Raw genomic sequence first — 17,640 nt, forward strand, 5'->3', positions numbered from 1 at the left:
TAGTCATCTAGACTCTAAGTAATGAAGATTCTTTTATAATTTCATGGAGGAAAAAGTTCACATTATATCGGAAAATTAATGCCTTTACAACACAAAAAGTTTGTTCTTCATCTCCTTTTTTTATTTTTTTTGTGTGTGTGTGTATGTGTGTTAATGACTTTATATGTGTGACCTCAACACTCCATTTAGGGACTTTCTGAGTGAAATCAAATGGAATTGACATGCACAGCTTTCTGAGCTAGGTCCTAGAACTCCCAATAATTTAATCAAAAGTAGTTTGAACTACTGATATTTCTGGGAGTGGCAGATATTGTAAATGTTTCACAAATAGTTAAATCATCTGCTCTGTATTGCTTTGGTATTATTATATTATTAAAAACATTCAAGGAAATGTCACTGCCATACACAGTCCTTAAAATTTATACTGTCTATAAAATTGCATTTTAGTATGAAGGCCTAAGGGAAAATGAATATGACATCATAATGACACACCAACCGAATTTCTGAAGCGTTCTAAAATAGATGTTTTCCTTGTCAGGCAAGACAGTGATTTACTTAATCTTCACTCTGCATTATAAGCCACAGAAGATTATATTCAGCAGTAGCGTTTAGTAAATCCCTCAAAATGCTTTTCATGCTTTGGTGGAAAACCACTAGTTTATGCTTTTCTAGAGTTTCCTGTTCATTTTTAATATTATCTTTGTATTCATAAATCTAATATTAGTATATAGACTAATGTTTTCAGTTTCAGGAAAATTGAAATGTGTATTTGTACAGTCTAACTTTAAACAACCCACAGATTTAGGGTAGGAGCCATGACTTAGGAAACATGGTTTGCAGGTAATGTGTGGAGAGAGGTAGGCTCCTCCACAAAATGCTTCAGAGCATGTTGTAAAATCCTGCCGCTCTCCATTGACTGAACAGGGAATCTGAAGTTAGATGACGTATTCACAACCATACACACATTTGTCTTCATTTGTATTTGTTCTCAATTCGTTTTACCATACAGAGTTAGCATGTGGAATAATTGAAAACAGGGCTTTTAAAGACAGTCCTCTGATAGTGTTGGCTTGAGAATTTAACCTCTCTTTATCTAATTCTTGGGCTTTCCTCACCATTTGTTCTCAGAGAATCTGAGGCTCTGGTGAATGAATTAGAATAGTATCCAAAATATGCATAGTATTAGCCTGTATAGCAAATTGCATAGAGCATACTGCTTTTCGTTTCTGTACTTCTGCTTTGCTGTTGGGATTTTTTTTTGTTAGTTGGGTTTTAGTACTATGTAATCTGGGTAGAAAGAAGATCCTTGTGATCTAATGGAAATCAGATTCTAGGGGCATTTTGTTAAATAACTCTGCTGCTAGCAGATGGAATCCCTAATTGCAGAACAAGGCTGCAGAAAAGCTGTCAGGTCCTTTTGAAAACTTCAAATAATGCTGTGCAAGTATGAAGCTGCAATTATGTGTAGTATATTAATACATTAATACCAGTTTAAGTACTGTGGATTAGCTAATTTATTTCCCCTCCAGTAAGCTGTCTCTCCAAATATTAACAATGTTTTCTCATGTGTTTGTTGTGTCTTGAAATGAAGACAGCAGCCTTATGTAAAATGTTCAACATATCGTGTACGTAGCCCTAAAACATTGGGTGATCCCTCCGTAATCAGTAAGAGAGAGCAACTGCAGCTTTCACTAAAGATAATTATGAAGTATGTAATAATTGGTTTATTTATTATGGATTTCTAATTCCTACCCCTTCTCCCCTGTTGTGGCTTGCTGCCACATCAGACAATTGATGTTGCTCCCTGTCTCATCTGGGGACCATAAAGTCACATTTTGGGTAATACAAACCCAGGAAATACCAAGACTCTCTTAGGATTATTATTACTAATAGAGTTATCTATATATAGTTTATATATACCTATAGTTATATATATATAAAAAAAGCTATACATATCTGTATCTATATATAGTTATCTATATATAGTTTATATATAGGTTTATATATATGTTTATATAGTCTGATAAACCTTAAATGAAAATTTTATCTTGAATTTTTAAATGGGATTTTTGTTGTTTTGTTTTATTTTATTTTATTTAGCAAACAGCAAGTTAGAAAGCATAAATCAGATTTTGCATGGATTGGCTTGCTCTACTCCCATCGCAGAATGAACTAATGGAAATATGAAATACTTTGTATTCTGGCAGAATCCAATATCAATTTACAGCCTTATGTATGCATGAAAATCCCCAGAGCATCTTAAATGCGTTTTAGAAAGTGTTTCTTTAAAAGTTGTTGTGCCCATCATTGCCGCTTCCTCACCTTTTTCCTTCTTTTTTTTATGTATTTATTTTTTTTAAAACCATTTTACAATAAGGAAGGCCTGAAAGGTTTTTGTTAGAACTGTTTTTTAAGGACCAGGAAGATGTTCTGGTTATTCCTCACTAGGGAATATCAAGTCAGTTCTTGTTTCTCCTTTGCTTGAAGATATCAGAAGTGAACTTATTTGTGATGGAAGCTGCTCTGTTGTATCTGGGCCTATTACAAACACTGTGGTGGTTAGAGGTTTATTAGCTTTCATCTTAGGACCTGCAGTTTGAGTGCGAGTGTGCTTATTTTACATTGTCACTCAAGAAAAGTGCTGGTTTGGTGTGTCTCTGAACTAATTTTTTGGCCCATGAGCAATAAGATCCTATCCTATATTACTTCAGTCTTCTCTATCTGAAAAACTATGTTTTGTTTTGTAAAATGTTATAGCAATGAATGGATAACAGAGTAGAAAATGTAGTTCTACATGCTCAAATAACTTAGCTCTGAAAATAGATTATTTATTAAGAATATTTAATATTCTTAAAGAAGAATATTGCTTCTGAGACATCATCAGGAGATCAGATTTAAAGAGCACGAACCTAAATATTCTAAAAACTCTGCTGCTGTTGTCTCAGGTGAAGTAATATGCACAGTGTAGGGTACCACAAAATGTAGAAAAACTTAAAAGGTTCTAGAGAATGCAAGAAAAAATAAAAGGTTTGGAGAATGTGGCCTAGCAGGAAATTTTGAAACAGCTTGTTTTATTTAATTGACTTCAGAACAGGGAAGAATAAAGAGAGCCCAATAATACTATGAAGTACTTAGCTGTTTTAAAAAAACAAAGGACAGACAGTAATTGATTGTTTTCAATGTCTGTTTGATTTAGATTAAGACTGAGATGCTTAATTTTCTCTGGACACAAAACTAACTGCAGACAGAGGAATGAGTTTTAATATTTAGGTTCCAATTATTACTAAGTAGATAAGAGCAAGGGTTATGTGACTCCTGTCACACAGCACATTACTCAGTTGAGGCTGTGATTAGAATAGCTGCAGAACTTGATCTTGAATCCATCTGTTGGAAGGAGAGTGGAGGTCTCTGAATGCCATGACACAACTTCCTTATGCCCTTATTCCAGACTGTTATGCAGCCATTGTCATCAAGTCTTCTGCCCAATCGAATAAATGCAAGATTTTCACCAAAGATTCAAGATAGATGCTAAGAACAGCTTCTAGAGTATATGCATAGTTGAATTCTGCATTAGTTACCTAGACAGGTCTTTAACACTGTCACTGGAGATATTTAGAAAACACATTAGACATCTGTTACAAATAGCCGAGATGTATTTTAACTAGTCTTGGAAAAGGTAGACAGAGTTGCTGATATCTTAATTACTTTCAAATAATTTCTTAGGTTTATTTTAAAATAGTTCTGCACATTCAAAATAACCTTTCTGTTCTAAACTTACATTTCTCAAATGGTTTTGGCTGTGGTTTCCTCTGATGGCAAAACTGCGCTGCAGAAAGTTAGGGTGGACCCTTGAATGAATTTAGCTGAATGTTTTCTCTGTGAGAGAGAACGTGTGAACATGCAACTGTGTTATCCTCTGTACTGAAGGGCAGCACTGTGACGGGAGCTGCATCTGCCGTCATGATATTTGCAAAATGGAACACTTGTGTGTGGATTTGGGAATAAGAAGCTTTAGAAATGTCTGTAGCAAGCATGTATGCCAGCAGGATAATGAGTAATGTCACTTTACATATGGGTTATGTGCTCATTTCAGTGCTAGTTTCTGAAGCACTGTGGCACATCTACATTCTTCAGCATTTTCTCACCTCTTCTTTGTTCCCCACTAAGTAATTTAAAATTTATATGTGATAATTAACAAGGTACTTCCTGTTTTCTAAGTTAGATAACTGCCATAATGTTTAACTGTTTTCTTCTAGGGCAGCTTGGAAGGTGGAAAAAATTTATTTGGAAATGTTTTTAACACATTTAAGTTATCAGTGACAGTGTATAGACTGACCAGTTCTAAAACTGATTGTGAATTGTGTTTCTACATTCATACCAGGTATTCTAAAATCTTAAAATATAGTCAGTCATTTGTAGCTATTTTGTATTTTTCTTTGCAGAAAACTCACTTGTGTTGGCTACTGACTGTAGCTGCACCATAACTCATATGTTGTACTAATAGTACATCAAAAGCTAGTAATGGAGAATGGAATACTTTAAAGTTGCTATGTCAAGATTTCATTATCTCAAACACTCAACATTAAATAGCGGCTGCTGAATATACATACACAAAATATAAATAAACTTATATAAATAGACACACATAAGTGGTGTCCCTCAAGGATCTGTACTGGGACCAGTGCTGTTTGATACCTTCATTAATGATACTGACAGTGGGACTGAGTGCACCCTCAGCAAGTTCGCTGACAATACCAAGCTGGGTGGTGGGACTGATGTGCCAGAGGGAAGGAATGGCATCCAGAGGGACCTGGACAAGCTGGAGAAGTGGGCCCAAGTGAACCTCATGAGGTTCAACAAGGCCAAGTGCAGGGTCCTGCACCTGGGTCAGAACAATCCTCGTTACCAATACAAGCTGGGAGATGATGTGCTGGAAAGCAGCCCTGAGGAAAAGGACTTGGGGGTACTGGTGGATGAGAAGCTGGACATGAGCCACCAATGTGCATCTGCAGCCCAGGCGCCCAACCCCATCCTGGACTGCTTCACAAGAAGTGTGGCCAGCAGATGGAGGGAGGTGATTCTGCCCCTCTGCTTTGCTCTGGTGAGACCCCACCTGGAGTCCTGCATCGGCTTTGGAGTCCCCAACACAAAAAAGACATTGAAGTGCTGGAGCAGGTCCAGAGGAGGGCCACAAAGATGATCAGAGGGCTGGAGCACCTCTCCTGTGAAGACAAGCTGAATGAGTTGGTGTTGCTCAGCCTGGAGAAGAGAAGGCTGCGGGGGGACATTGTAGTGACCTTTCGATACCTGAAAGGTGCCTGTAAGAAATCTGGGGAAGAACTATTCACAAAGGAATGTAGCAATAGGATGAGGAGCAATGTTTTCTAACTAGAAAAGAGTAGATTTAGGTTGGATATTAGGAAAAGGCTTTTCAACATGAGGGTGGTAGATCACTGGAACAGGTTTCCCAGAGAGGTGGTGGAAGCCTCATCCCTGGAGATATTCAAGGTCAGACTTGATGGGGCTCTGAGCAACCTGATCCAGCAACATTGTCCCTGCTGACTGCATTGGGGTTGGACCAGATGGTCTTTAAAGGTCCCTTCCAACACAATACATTCTATGATTCTATGATTCTTTTACATAAAGTCTTATTATATATTCCAAATATAAACATGTTATATTTTTTTTAAAAAGTGAAAAAAAAAGGAAAGAAAAAGCAGCAATTACTATTAAATCAATTCTATTTAAATTCCAGGCTTTGTAACTGAAGTGAGGGGTTTATTTTCAAGAAACCAAAGACAGAAGTAGCTCAAGCCAAGGGAATATCAAATGGTATCTTTTTCCTCAGGAGTCCCATGCTGTCTGACTGAGGCTAAATGTTCTCTGTGGTATTTAGCAGTAATTGCAGCATAGGCACAACCATAAACAGCAGCTGCCAACATCATTAGACATACAATTCCACAGACAACTCCGGTTATTACTACAGTGGCAATTGCATGACGCAAACTAATGGGCCTTGGCTTTGGTTTGGATTCGCAGTTTGAAAGTCTGTTTTCACCATGATCATTTTGATGAGCGTGCTTCATAGAACTTCTGTGCTCAAAGCTATGATGGTGAACGCTAGCCAGATGAATGTGAGCTGTCATTAGAGGGCATGCCCCAAACAGCTCATAGGGAACTTTGAGGAGGTCCTTTCCTTTCCGAATCCCTGGAGCTGAGCAGATAATGCCATCACTTATTCCTCCTGAAAAAAAAGCCAAACCATATTTATGGTATAAAGATTTGGTGTTTTCTGAATTATCTTAATGTAAAATTAACAGAAACCTGAGGTAGATTTAGCATCAGATTCGACTTTATACTTTTAAACATTTATATCTGTAAGATCTTTTTCCAGTTAGATCAATGGTGAGATTAGTACACTTTAACACTCATATAAGAAAGTATTTGCAGTAAGCAATCAGGAATTAAGTTATCTATGATTTTATAGATGTAAAAGTAAAAAAAAAGCGGTATAAAATTAAGAACTAAAGCATATATGAAAACAAAGAGGTATTAACAGCAAATTGATTCTATTCAAATTCATACCATTACTTCTTTTTATAAAGTGAAATGGAAGCAATATACATAGTAAAGATTTCCCACCTGATTAAAATTAAAAAACTAAATTTAAAAAAACCTAAAATTAAAAAACTAAATCCGTGTGCTTGAATAGAAGACTGGCGTCTCACCTGAACTGAAGCACTCATTATAATTATTTACAAGTATGCATCAAATGTCAACTGCCTGAGGCAGATTCACCTAAAAATATTGAAATATTTTAGAGTTATATTGGACGCAACAGTCAATACTTTAAAAGTCAATGTTCTATCTTTAGCAATGTTTTGTTAGGTCTTGCAAGAAATATCTGTAGAACAACCATACAATTTTATCATAAGTATACAATATAAGAAGCAGGAAAGATTAAATTGCTATGTAAATAATTTTTCTTCTTGAGATCCGCCCAAGTAATTTTAGGGAAATATAAATGTAGAAGAGAACATGTTATTTGGGCTTCCTTTAAAACTTGATGCTAAAATGAATTTCCAAGTACCGTATCACTTCACTTAAGTAGCCTGTGCAATGTTTGTGAAGGGCCTCACTGACCTTCTAAACATTGCTTTTTGAAACAAAGTACAATACTTATGCTGCTGGCAGAGTAATTAAAATAATCTGATATTTTTATCTTGGTTCATTACATTCTTCTGCACAGAGAAGTCAGAACTCCTCCTGAAATTTGTTGTAGGCAATGGTTCCAGCATACTACTATTGTAGTATTTTTATTGTATGGCAGTGGCTTTACCTCGCCCAGAGACTGTTCCTTTACTAATTGTGTCCCTGCACAGCCAGTACAGTTTCCCAGTGGGCCTGTATGGATCTGATGTCAGAAAATGGCAATCCATTCAGTCATAGGCACAATGGACCATCTTTACATATGCTGTGGTGCAACATACTCCATGTCACTTCCATAGACAAAGAGATAATCAGTAGTTTCATCACATGCAAGCATCAAAGCCTAATTTAGAGAAAATTGCAATGTTGTTCTGAAATTTCAGAGTCTGAACATACTTCCTGGGCGAAATAAATTAATCTATTTTAATACTTTATCTCTTTGGAATTAAATCATATTCTCTTTTCTACAGCATAACTCATGAATATATTTAAAAGCAGGTGTGACCAAAATATGAAGCTATGTTTATTTATAAAATTCACTTTTCCCCAGGTCATAGCACTACACTTTTCTGTCAGGAAATTGTCAATGAATTTAGTATCTCTTCTGGTTAACAACAAATTAGGAAGAATTACTGGGCAAAAGCAAACTTGTCCAAGGTGTTAACAAACATTTTTAGGTAAAGTAGTTTTAAAATATTAAAGAGCTCTTAAGTAATAATTTATACAGGAATTAGAATCCTGAGTTCTCTTAAAGTTAAATAGGTATCTATATCTGTCTTGATGTTTGCCCTCATGAATCAGGTAAAAAGCTCTTAAACATTAGGTTAGTTTCTAACAAAAATGTATTAGTAGAATTAAAGCAAGTATATGTGCACAAGTATACTGTTTTTTATATATAGAGAGATATGGATATGTGTATAACACATGCTACACATATGTATTTCGAGAATGTATTTGCACAAACTATTTGGTTATGTGTGTATATTTTCTCTCTTCTCCTTGTGCTAATATAAAGTTCCTCTATGATTCTAGTTTGCCACCTGTATTTATGAAAGCATCTATATTCTGACCTATGCATAAGAGTATATTTTAGTGTGTGTATTGGAGGGGATGATCTAAGGTGTGGGGTAAATTGTGGCACCATAGTAGTGAAGATCAGTCAGATGCTGGGTAAGTGTTTTCATGTACGTTTTATAGAATGAGAGGAATACCTTACCTCGGTATAAAAAGCTCTCCAGCCACAGTTTCAGGCCAAAGACATTACAATTACATTGCCAGGGATTATCTTTGAAAAGAACCACTTTCAGGTTTGGAAGGGACTCCAGCAGAACTCTTTCCATTTTCTGAAGTTTGTTATGCTTCACAGACAGCAATGTTATATTCCCTGTGCTGTTTCCAAAAGTCTCAGGCAAACGTATAATGCTGTTGGATGACAAGTCCAGTTCTTTTAGGTTTGGGAGGAAACTGAAAGTCTTGTTTTCTATATAATGAATCAAATTTCTGGTTAGGTTTAGAACCTGCAGATACCGTAATTTTTGGAAAGTGCCTGGTGCCAAACTTGAGAGAGAATTATTAGACAAGTCCAAGATTTTGAGCAGTGGTGTTCCAGTGAATGCATTTTGGTTGATTCTCCAAATACGGTTATTCTGCAACTGTAGTATCTGAATTTCAGGAGGTAAATGGGCAGGAATTTCAGTAAATCCTCTATTCTTGCAGTCTGCAGTCTTTGAAGCTGTATGGCATAGGCATTTGTTGGGACATCCAAGAGCTGCATACATTAACGAGATGACACTCAAAACCAAAAGCCAGTTACCTGAGGCACAAGTGAAAGAGCATTTAAAATTAGTTTAAAATGTTTGTATTTTGGCAATACACAGGTCATTAACATGTGTCAAGGATATACAGCTCCATAGTAAACATTAATGTAGATAGGATAATGAGAGTTCATTACTTTTGCAATACATTAGTAAATAACAGATAGTATTGAAGTACTTCTATAATGCAGAATAAAATTAGTGCTTCCATGGTATTAAAATGAAGTACCTCCCATGGCTTTATCTTAAGTACAAATTGTTTTTGTGAGGATTTGCCATCAGCAGAGCACTGATGTTTGAAGGGAATGTAACAGCATTTCTAAAATTATTAAATGTCAATGTTTTTTCTGTAGTAGTAAAAACTTTGAGCCATCTTGTGTCAGAAGTATTGCAAGTAGAACTTCTATTTTTCTTTGTTTTAATAATTGTACTACCTAGAAATAATGAAGTTGATGTGCTGCCAAGAAAATAACAAGCTTCAAAGACTTTTCTATAAAAACAGTTAACAGTACAATTTCAGGAATCCAGATTCAGTTTGTTCTTTAAAATATCTATTTAGACTTATTGCTTTAATTCCCCTATCTGAATGCCAGCTGTACATCCCATAGATAAGTTTCTACACAATCAGCAAAAATTTGTCAAGAAGCTGTTAAAAAGATAAATCAGTTGACACAAGTACTTAGCAATATTTAGTATTTATAACTCTCTTCTGCTCCCTGATGTTTAGTTCAGTTTTAACTGAAAAAAAATAGTTTTTACCTTACATATCTTGCTAATGATCTTACGTTGACAACAAGGTGCCACTTAAAGCTATGTTCATATACACAGCATGAAATTAAAAAGAATGATCAGATGATGTTGAATAATTAAATTTTCTTTTACTTAAGAAATTCAGAACGTAACATTGATTTTGAGATGCCTCAATACTTACTATTTCAAAATGAAAAGCATTTTAGTTAGTTACTACTTGAAACCTTGGGAAATTATAGGACATACTGCTTATTGACTTACAGAGATCAAACATCAATCAGTAGCAGGAAATACCATATTAAAGGAATATCCATATTAAAGGAATATCAGTGTATGATTATACCATTGAATACTACAAATTATAGTTTTATTTTGAGACTACAAATTACGTTACTAACTACTCCAATTTTCACTCAAAAATGAAATTGTATTTAAATTAAAGTTATACATAATCTGTAATAACAAAAATTCAGCATTCTTGCAAGCAAGGTAAGCAATACTTTGAATTTGTTACATTGTTCTGCAACAGTTGGCTTCAGAAACTGCAAGACAGCTTTGAATGCAGAATTAAAACAAACACTACTTGGCAAGGAAATGCTTAGAGAACAGAAAGATTTCATTATTATTCTGAATGTTTCAGTATCTCACCTTTCATTCTGCTTTGCTTGTTCTTCACCTTGCAGAAGATTCAGTCCAGTTTTCTGATGTAGAACAGTAGCAAATACTTTGTTCTGATTCCCACTTCAAATCTGTAATATGCTCATCCAGTTTTCTGTCTGTGATTCTGGGGGATTTTTTTAGTTGTCTTTTTTTTTAAGATTGTATCTGTGGCTTGTGTAGAAGTGCAGCTATTTCTAGTGAGTTACTCCATCAACCCTTGATTTTTTCCTTTTCACAATATTCCCCCCTTGCCCCTCCCTATCCATTTATGCCTCTGAGAGACTTACTCTGCCTCTTAATCAGTCAACAGGCCATGCAAAGAGTGTCTGTCAACTCTAACTGGACAGCTGTAACATATGAACAGTGACCTGATAACCCTGCCTTTTCGATTTATTAATCTGCCTCAAATGCAAGGCACGAAAAATAAAGCTGCCTTTTAAAATCCAGTATAGTTTCTGAATTCTGGTGGATTATTAACTATGCTGTGTCAATTTTTGCAAGATCAGATGACTCTGAACATGGATTCTGATTATGCCAGGCTGTGACTGGAGGCAGTGGAGTGTGTAATATCACTACAAATAGGCCTCTGAGTTGATGCCATAGTTTTGACAGTGCACTTGTTTGCTCTTCTAGGCTTATTCATCTGACATCCATTAGTTGTGCTGACAGGATTTTCTTGCATGGGAACACATGACTGGTGGCTCCTTCCATAAAAATGGCATACATACTGATATAGTCACCAAGAACACTGAAAAAAATCATTTATTTTTGGAAAGAAATAGTGGATGATACTAAAATTCTACTTTATGTGTTCATATAGTGCCTTTGCTTGTCTCTTTGTTACTTCTTCAGTATAACTCATTCATACTGTACCATCTACAACAATAAAAAGATTAATGACTTGTGACTATGGATATGGGTAATGCTATGGAAGGAATCATGGAAAAGTGAGATCATCAGGTCCAAACTGCTGTTGAAAGCAGGGTCTTACAAGAGGTTATCCAGGGTCCTGTCAAACTGAGACTTGGATATTTCCAGCAAGAGAGATTCCATAATTTCTCTGGGCAACCTACTTCAATATGTAAGTGTTCTCAGATTTAATAATTTTGTCTTACAACTAGACAGAATTTTCCTTGAAGCAACTTGTGTCTATCATCTCACCATGCATCCTTGTGAAGAAAGTAACCCCATCTTCTCCATAGCTGCCTTTTGGTTACTGAAAGTCTGTATTTAGATCTCTGCCACCCTCACCTACAGGAGAGAGCTGTAACTGTTACTATTTTATGCTTTGCTGAATTGTTTCTGACACCAGTCAAGATACCTACAAGAACAGTGAATACTGGTGAGCAGTGAAGAAGAACATAGAACAACTGACATTCTGTAAACATGACTGTGCAGCTCAAGGATACTAGGATTATTGCTACAAATGGAAGACTGTACTGTCCTTGACACTCTTGACCATACTGATAGGGGATGAAAGTCTGCAATTTAGTATGGAGGAATACTTTAGCTATAGATTACCTGGTACCATAGTAATACTAAATAAGTCCAACTTTACAAATGGAGAGGGATCAGCTGTAATGTACTTTAAATGAATGTCGGGTTAAAGCGAAAAGCTTTTCTAACCTTTGTTGTACAGTACATTTACTTTTTATTTCCTTTCCCAGCCCATGTATGTGCACACACAACTAAATGTAAAAATGGCTATTATTATTATCATCAACCTTAGAAGTTGTAACCTTGCTAGCTGCAGATACTCAGCTTTGCTCTTTCAAAGAACAAATTTAGGTTAGGTACTTGTTGCTTGAGATTACATCCCTCTGTCCTTGCATTGTCATCCCTTGTATTGATAATAGCCCTTTTCATGACTTCTGATTATATTGCAGGAGGTACTAGCTATTATGTTAATGTGTCTTGGTATGATAAGACTTTTTCACACTTTTAAATTCTCTTTGATATCTAAAATTTTATTTAGGCTCATGAATTCAAAGGGTTTCTTTTTTAAGTTGTTTTTCTTTCTTAACTAATGTTTGCTGACTTCGGTGGGCTTGCAAGCTCTCACAGCAATTTATGTCATCTAATAGAGGGCTTAAAGAATGTCTCTTAACTGCCTCTCTCATTTTAGGTAAGTCTTTGCTACTATAATTGTATTATTTTTAGCATGCGCCATATTGAAGAGATGTTCATAGGACAAGGTCACTGAAAGTTAAGCACTGTGGGAGGTTCAGTTCCAACAATAATGCAGAGGTTGTTTTATGTGCTCTGAATTGTGGTGTAAGAAGTTATTACCCTTTTTTTTAAATCTTCATGCCGAGTTCAGATTTGGAAACATATGATTAAGTCTGTCAATTTGCTTTTGGTGTAGATGTGGCTATTTTTTCCTTATATTGAGAACTCTGAATGCACATGTTTTGTAAACGAAAGTTTCCGTAACCTATAATCCATGCCCTATTGCCATTTATTAGTAATAATACTTTGGTTATGACAGAGAAGTCTGATGTGGTGAAAATTATAGTTGTGATACAGGTAGAGATTTGCCAGAAACAGAATAGCTATGAAATCTACTCTACTTCTGGCCTTTTGAACAACCAGCAGGATCCTTTTAGGTTGTCTGATGTGGTGCAGCAACTGTGTTATTGTGACTGCTTAAATTAACTTGTGCCTTGTTGTAACAAGATACGTTTCCTTTTGCGAACAGCAAGACAGCCCAAAGAACTAATACCCTGTCCCTGTTGGCTGGTGGGGGCAGTTCAGTATTTGCTTTGCCAGCAAACACTTTGTTGCAGTAGTTACTGCCGTCTGCTTTATAGGAGCAGTATGTGTAAGAATAATCTTTTTATGGCAGAACATTATGATAATAAAACTCTAGCAGAAAGGAAACAATTTAAATATTTCAAATACTTAAAAGCTACAGCATTTGGGTTCCACTGCATTGCATATCAAGTCCAGGCAGAAATGATTATATGAAAAAATGTTCCTAAGACCACAGCAGACAATATGTATACATTCTCTTTATTGGATTTGTTTTCCTTATGCTTTTGAGTGGTAAGGTATTAAAACTGTGACACTGTACAGGGAAAGGGCATGTGCTTTCTCCTTACTAATGTCTGTCTCCAGATTGGTAGAACAGCTAAGCTCTTGCTGAAGACCCTACATGCAACTCTGGGCAATACAGACTCCTCTTCATTGTGGATCAGGACAAAAAAGAATTCATATTTTTTAGTGAAACAGCTCATACTTCTGTTGTTAAAAGTCTTCCCTTTTAACTGACATTTTAACATAACATCATGGGGAAAGATCTTACCCTTTCCCAGCTATGAATCTGAATGCTGTGCAAAGATGACAGGACATAAGAAACTCTTGAATCCCTCATGCTTTTCTTTCTATGAAGGCAATCCTTATACTCTAAGAGCTCAGGACCCTCTCAACTTTTGCTTGCAGGGTACTAGGTTTTCAAAATTTGACAGAAATTAGAAGGCGGCCCTGGATCCTACTTCTGCCTGCCTTTCACAAGTTAAGTATAAACCAATGGATCAAACCAAATTTGACTTGAGGAAGAGTTATAACTTAAAAAGCTGGCCATATTTTCTAGAAGAGGTGGATGTGTGAATTTCTTCAGACATCTTATAGCTTAGGTAAGATAAGGAGAGAGTAATACCAGCTAGATTTTGAGAACATCTAATCTTGGTTATCACACAGCAGAAGGAGACAATATGCTATCTAAAAAGTTATTTGTGTTGGTCCTTGGCAATTGTTATGAATTGTCTGCTGGTATCCCTTTAAGGTGAGAAACAATATTTTTTACCTGTAGAAATGTGGAAACAAGCAGGCAGTTGTTATTTTGTATTTTGGATCACTGACTTTGGGGGGAAGAGCCCAGTTTTCATCTTTTCAGTGGCTTGTTTTGCCTTCCTTAGATACATATGGTACTGGTTTATACAATCCATAATTAATCTATGAAATGCATTCTTGGAAGTTATCTTTGGGCCAAAAGATTAGTAGGATTCTATAATCTGGAGCCATAGTTACCTTATGGAGCAAAAACTAATTTAGAAGTGACATAAACTTTCACTGTTAAAGGCTTTAATCAACCACTAATGACACAAGTTATAGAGAAAAACCTTTCCCTATGGGCAGGATTTTTTTCCATAATTATTATTTATGGGAGTTTTTACACCTTCCTTTGACACTTCCAGAAGAGGCCAGTGTATGACAGGTAATAGTGAACTAGATGAACTGGAAGATACTGTGTTTCAGGTGGAAATTTTCAGTGGAGGAAGGGGTAGTTGGGCAGACTTACAGCCTGCTAGTTACAGCAAGCTGCTAACCAGTGAGATGTGTGCTGCTGTGTCAAGTGATACCATTGGGGCTACCTATCTGAGCTTCTCCCCAGTTTAGGTCAGAAATCTGTTCATCCCCAGACCATTCTTCTTTGGACTGGAAAATTCTTTTGCCATTGACAGCAGGTCTTTGCTGGTTATCTATAGGCAGCTGTTTGGATCAGTCCTTTGCAGGTTTTTTTCAGTTTTTTGCTCCTCTAAAGTGATGCAAGACTTTCAATCCATTAGGTAGATCAGTCAGCAATTTGTTGTGATTTTATAACTCTAATCCATTGTAGTTAGGAGTTAGTTTGGCTTGTACTTCTTTTCCTGTTACTAAATGAGTAGAAGTATATGAAAGTGAGAAGGAGTTACTTGGAAAATGCTCAAGCACCAGCCGTACAGTATGCTTTGTTAGGTAGAAAATTTATTAGAAGAGATACAAGGGCTTCAGAATGAGGAGAAGCACAAGGAACAGAGGTGCTGAGCTTCTTTAACTTAACTGCAAGATTGATGAAGTTGCAGCAAGGGGTAGATTATGTGTCAGCAGAATATTTGTTCCATCACAAATAGCAGCAGGGAGATGGGGGTGCAGCTTCAATTTTCAGTTATTTCCTGATAATGAAAACCACCTGTTATGCATGCTGAGCATCCACAGATAAAATGTATCTGCAGTATAATTAGAGTTAATTAATGAACTCACTTTGCTGTTACTATAAATAGAAAAATATATTGCTTGACATAAAGCTAACAAACAAAAGGAATAAAAACAAGAGCTAGAGAAATGCCTGTAAAAGTAAGGATAGGTATACATTTTGTTTCATCTTGACATTTTAGATGCTTTTTTCCACTCTTAAACATGTTAAAATTGAGATCACTCACTGTCATTCTAGGTAGCTTATTTATTCTACACTGAAGACAAAGCTCTTTTCTAAGCCTTTAATTAGTGGTTTTGTTTGCTTGGTTTTTTGCGTAGTTAGAAATTCTGTTCATGGTCCTAGTTCACCCTGGACTCAAATTTAAAAACAGAATGTAAATTTCTTATGCATTCTGAATGGTTGATTTACTAGGCCTGTTCTTGTAAGAATTGGAAGGATTTTTCTTGAACAACTTCCTGTAAAAGGGTTTCGAAATGTTCTCAGTGTATAAAGGAAGACTGTAAAGTGCAGCAAATGTTTCTTAAAGTGCTGGTCATCAATTGTGTTACAAAATAGAACTCATACTTATTAATTCATTTTTTGTTTTTAAGGCAAATTGGAGTTGTTAAGTAAAACTCACTGTTAAATGTTGGGAGCTCCTATATTTATGAGCTCAAAAGGACTCTTTTTCTTTTTGCCCTATTATACATGAGAACATGAGAACTTGCAAAAGCAGGGATGACATTTGCTGCAGTAAAAAGTCAGATAATTAAACTGCTGTAGTTCTTGCAACACTGTGCAATATGAAATAGCCATGGGATTTTTTTCATTAATTTAAGCATGGTACTAAATAGCCTGACATTAAAATCATGCATCTGATAAACCTTAAATGCATCATTTTTTGTAGACTTAAACGTCAGCATATACTTAGAGTGTTTTATTGAATCAGGACCAATGTTCTCAGTAGCTTTGGATTCAAGCTTTGATGGAGTATTTCCTTTTGATGGAATTTCTCTACAAGAGAAAAGCTTGAAGCCTGTAACTCCTGAAAGAACCTTAATTGTCTTGCAGCAAGTAAAGTATGATGTACCATCCACTAACTATGTTATAGTGTGCATGATACCAGACTGTAACCCTCTTCAACACTGATATGTAACAGCTGTAACTAGCAGACCTCTGAATATGACAGATGAATAGAACCTGGAAGGTCAGCATTCATTGCTTATGGGACCATTTCACAAGTGGAGAAAGGATATTGTAAACCTTTTCCATATTACTCTGATGAACAAGAATGATCCAGATACCCATACTTGCTGTTGATGTTCTTCATTTCAATAGCAGATAAGTTTTACAAGGCAGTACGTAGTTTGCTGCTTTTCTTGTTTCTTTGTTCTCTCTGGATTTCTGCGTCGTCTGTACTGCTTGAACTGCTACAGCAGCAGGCACCAAAAGTCCTCTGTGTATGAAAACATCCTAGAGATCACATGGCATGCTGTTATCCCTCCCTGTAAGAAGGTTTTAAACACCAAATGTGTTTTTAAAATACCTTTTTTCTCTACAGAACATTTTAAATGAAGTGACAGGGTGAGTAGACAGACTTCTTATTCCTCAAGTTTAGCTAGTTATGCTGTTTTCAGATGTGATAAATCCTTGGGAAACTTAGCTAGCATAAAGGATAATGATGTTTCTGTGCAGAATTTGTGAATTAGGCCACCAAGAGCACTTTTTTCTTGAAAAAAAACCAAACAAAAACCAAAACAAATCAAAACCCCAAACAAAAAAAAACCACCCCATACCTCTTTCAGAGGGCATTTTAATAATGAGAATTACAATACTAGAAAATCCGGTATAGATTAGCAAAGAACAGTAACACTGTATCCAAATGGAAATAGTTGGATAATTAAATTCCTTTAATAGGTACTGAAATTTAAACCTCTTGATCCCTCTGACATAAACATAACTCCAAAAAGTCATGGAACTTGATTCTAAAAGTGTAATGTGGGAGAGAAATATTGGGATGATGAGTAAGGATATTAGATACCCTGGGAGGAAATTTATGCAGGAGTAGAACAATAGGCATTTAAATAAAGCAAAAAAACCACAAACAAACAAACCCTAAACCTGTAGCTATGGAATATAAAAAGAAGTGTTAATAAAACCTTGTTTATATAGGTGTGACGTTTATATCAGCAGTAATGAAGCAACTTGACTGGGAAAACCTAATGGCAAGTGCAGGGCACTAAGGATTGA

At 35.9% G+C, this 17,640-nt stretch overlaps 1 protein-coding gene across 1 annotated transcript; it reads right to left on the bottom strand.

Moving 5' to 3' along the window:
- Nucleotides 1–5,825: 5,825 nt before the first annotated feature.
- On the bottom strand, nt 5,826–9,022 carry LRTM1 (leucine-rich repeats and transmembrane domains 1; the record flags this gene model as incomplete). The annotated part of the gene is made up of 3 exons (XM_010192784.1): nt 5,826–6,244; nt 8,426–8,673; nt 8,737–9,022. Coding segments are annotated over 3 exons (953 nt in total), but the record flags the coding sequence as incomplete, so codon positions are not given.
- Between the last annotated feature and the right edge of the window lie 8,618 nt (nt 9,023–17,640).

This window comes from Mesitornis unicolor, unplaced genomic scaffold (genome assembly GCF_000695765.1).
Source record: "Mesitornis unicolor isolate BGI_N332 unplaced genomic scaffold, ASM69576v1 scaffold8259, whole genome shotgun sequence".
In the NCBI taxonomy this organism is placed as follows: Eukaryota; Metazoa; Chordata; class Aves; order Mesitornithiformes; family Mesitornithidae; genus Mesitornis; species Mesitornis unicolor.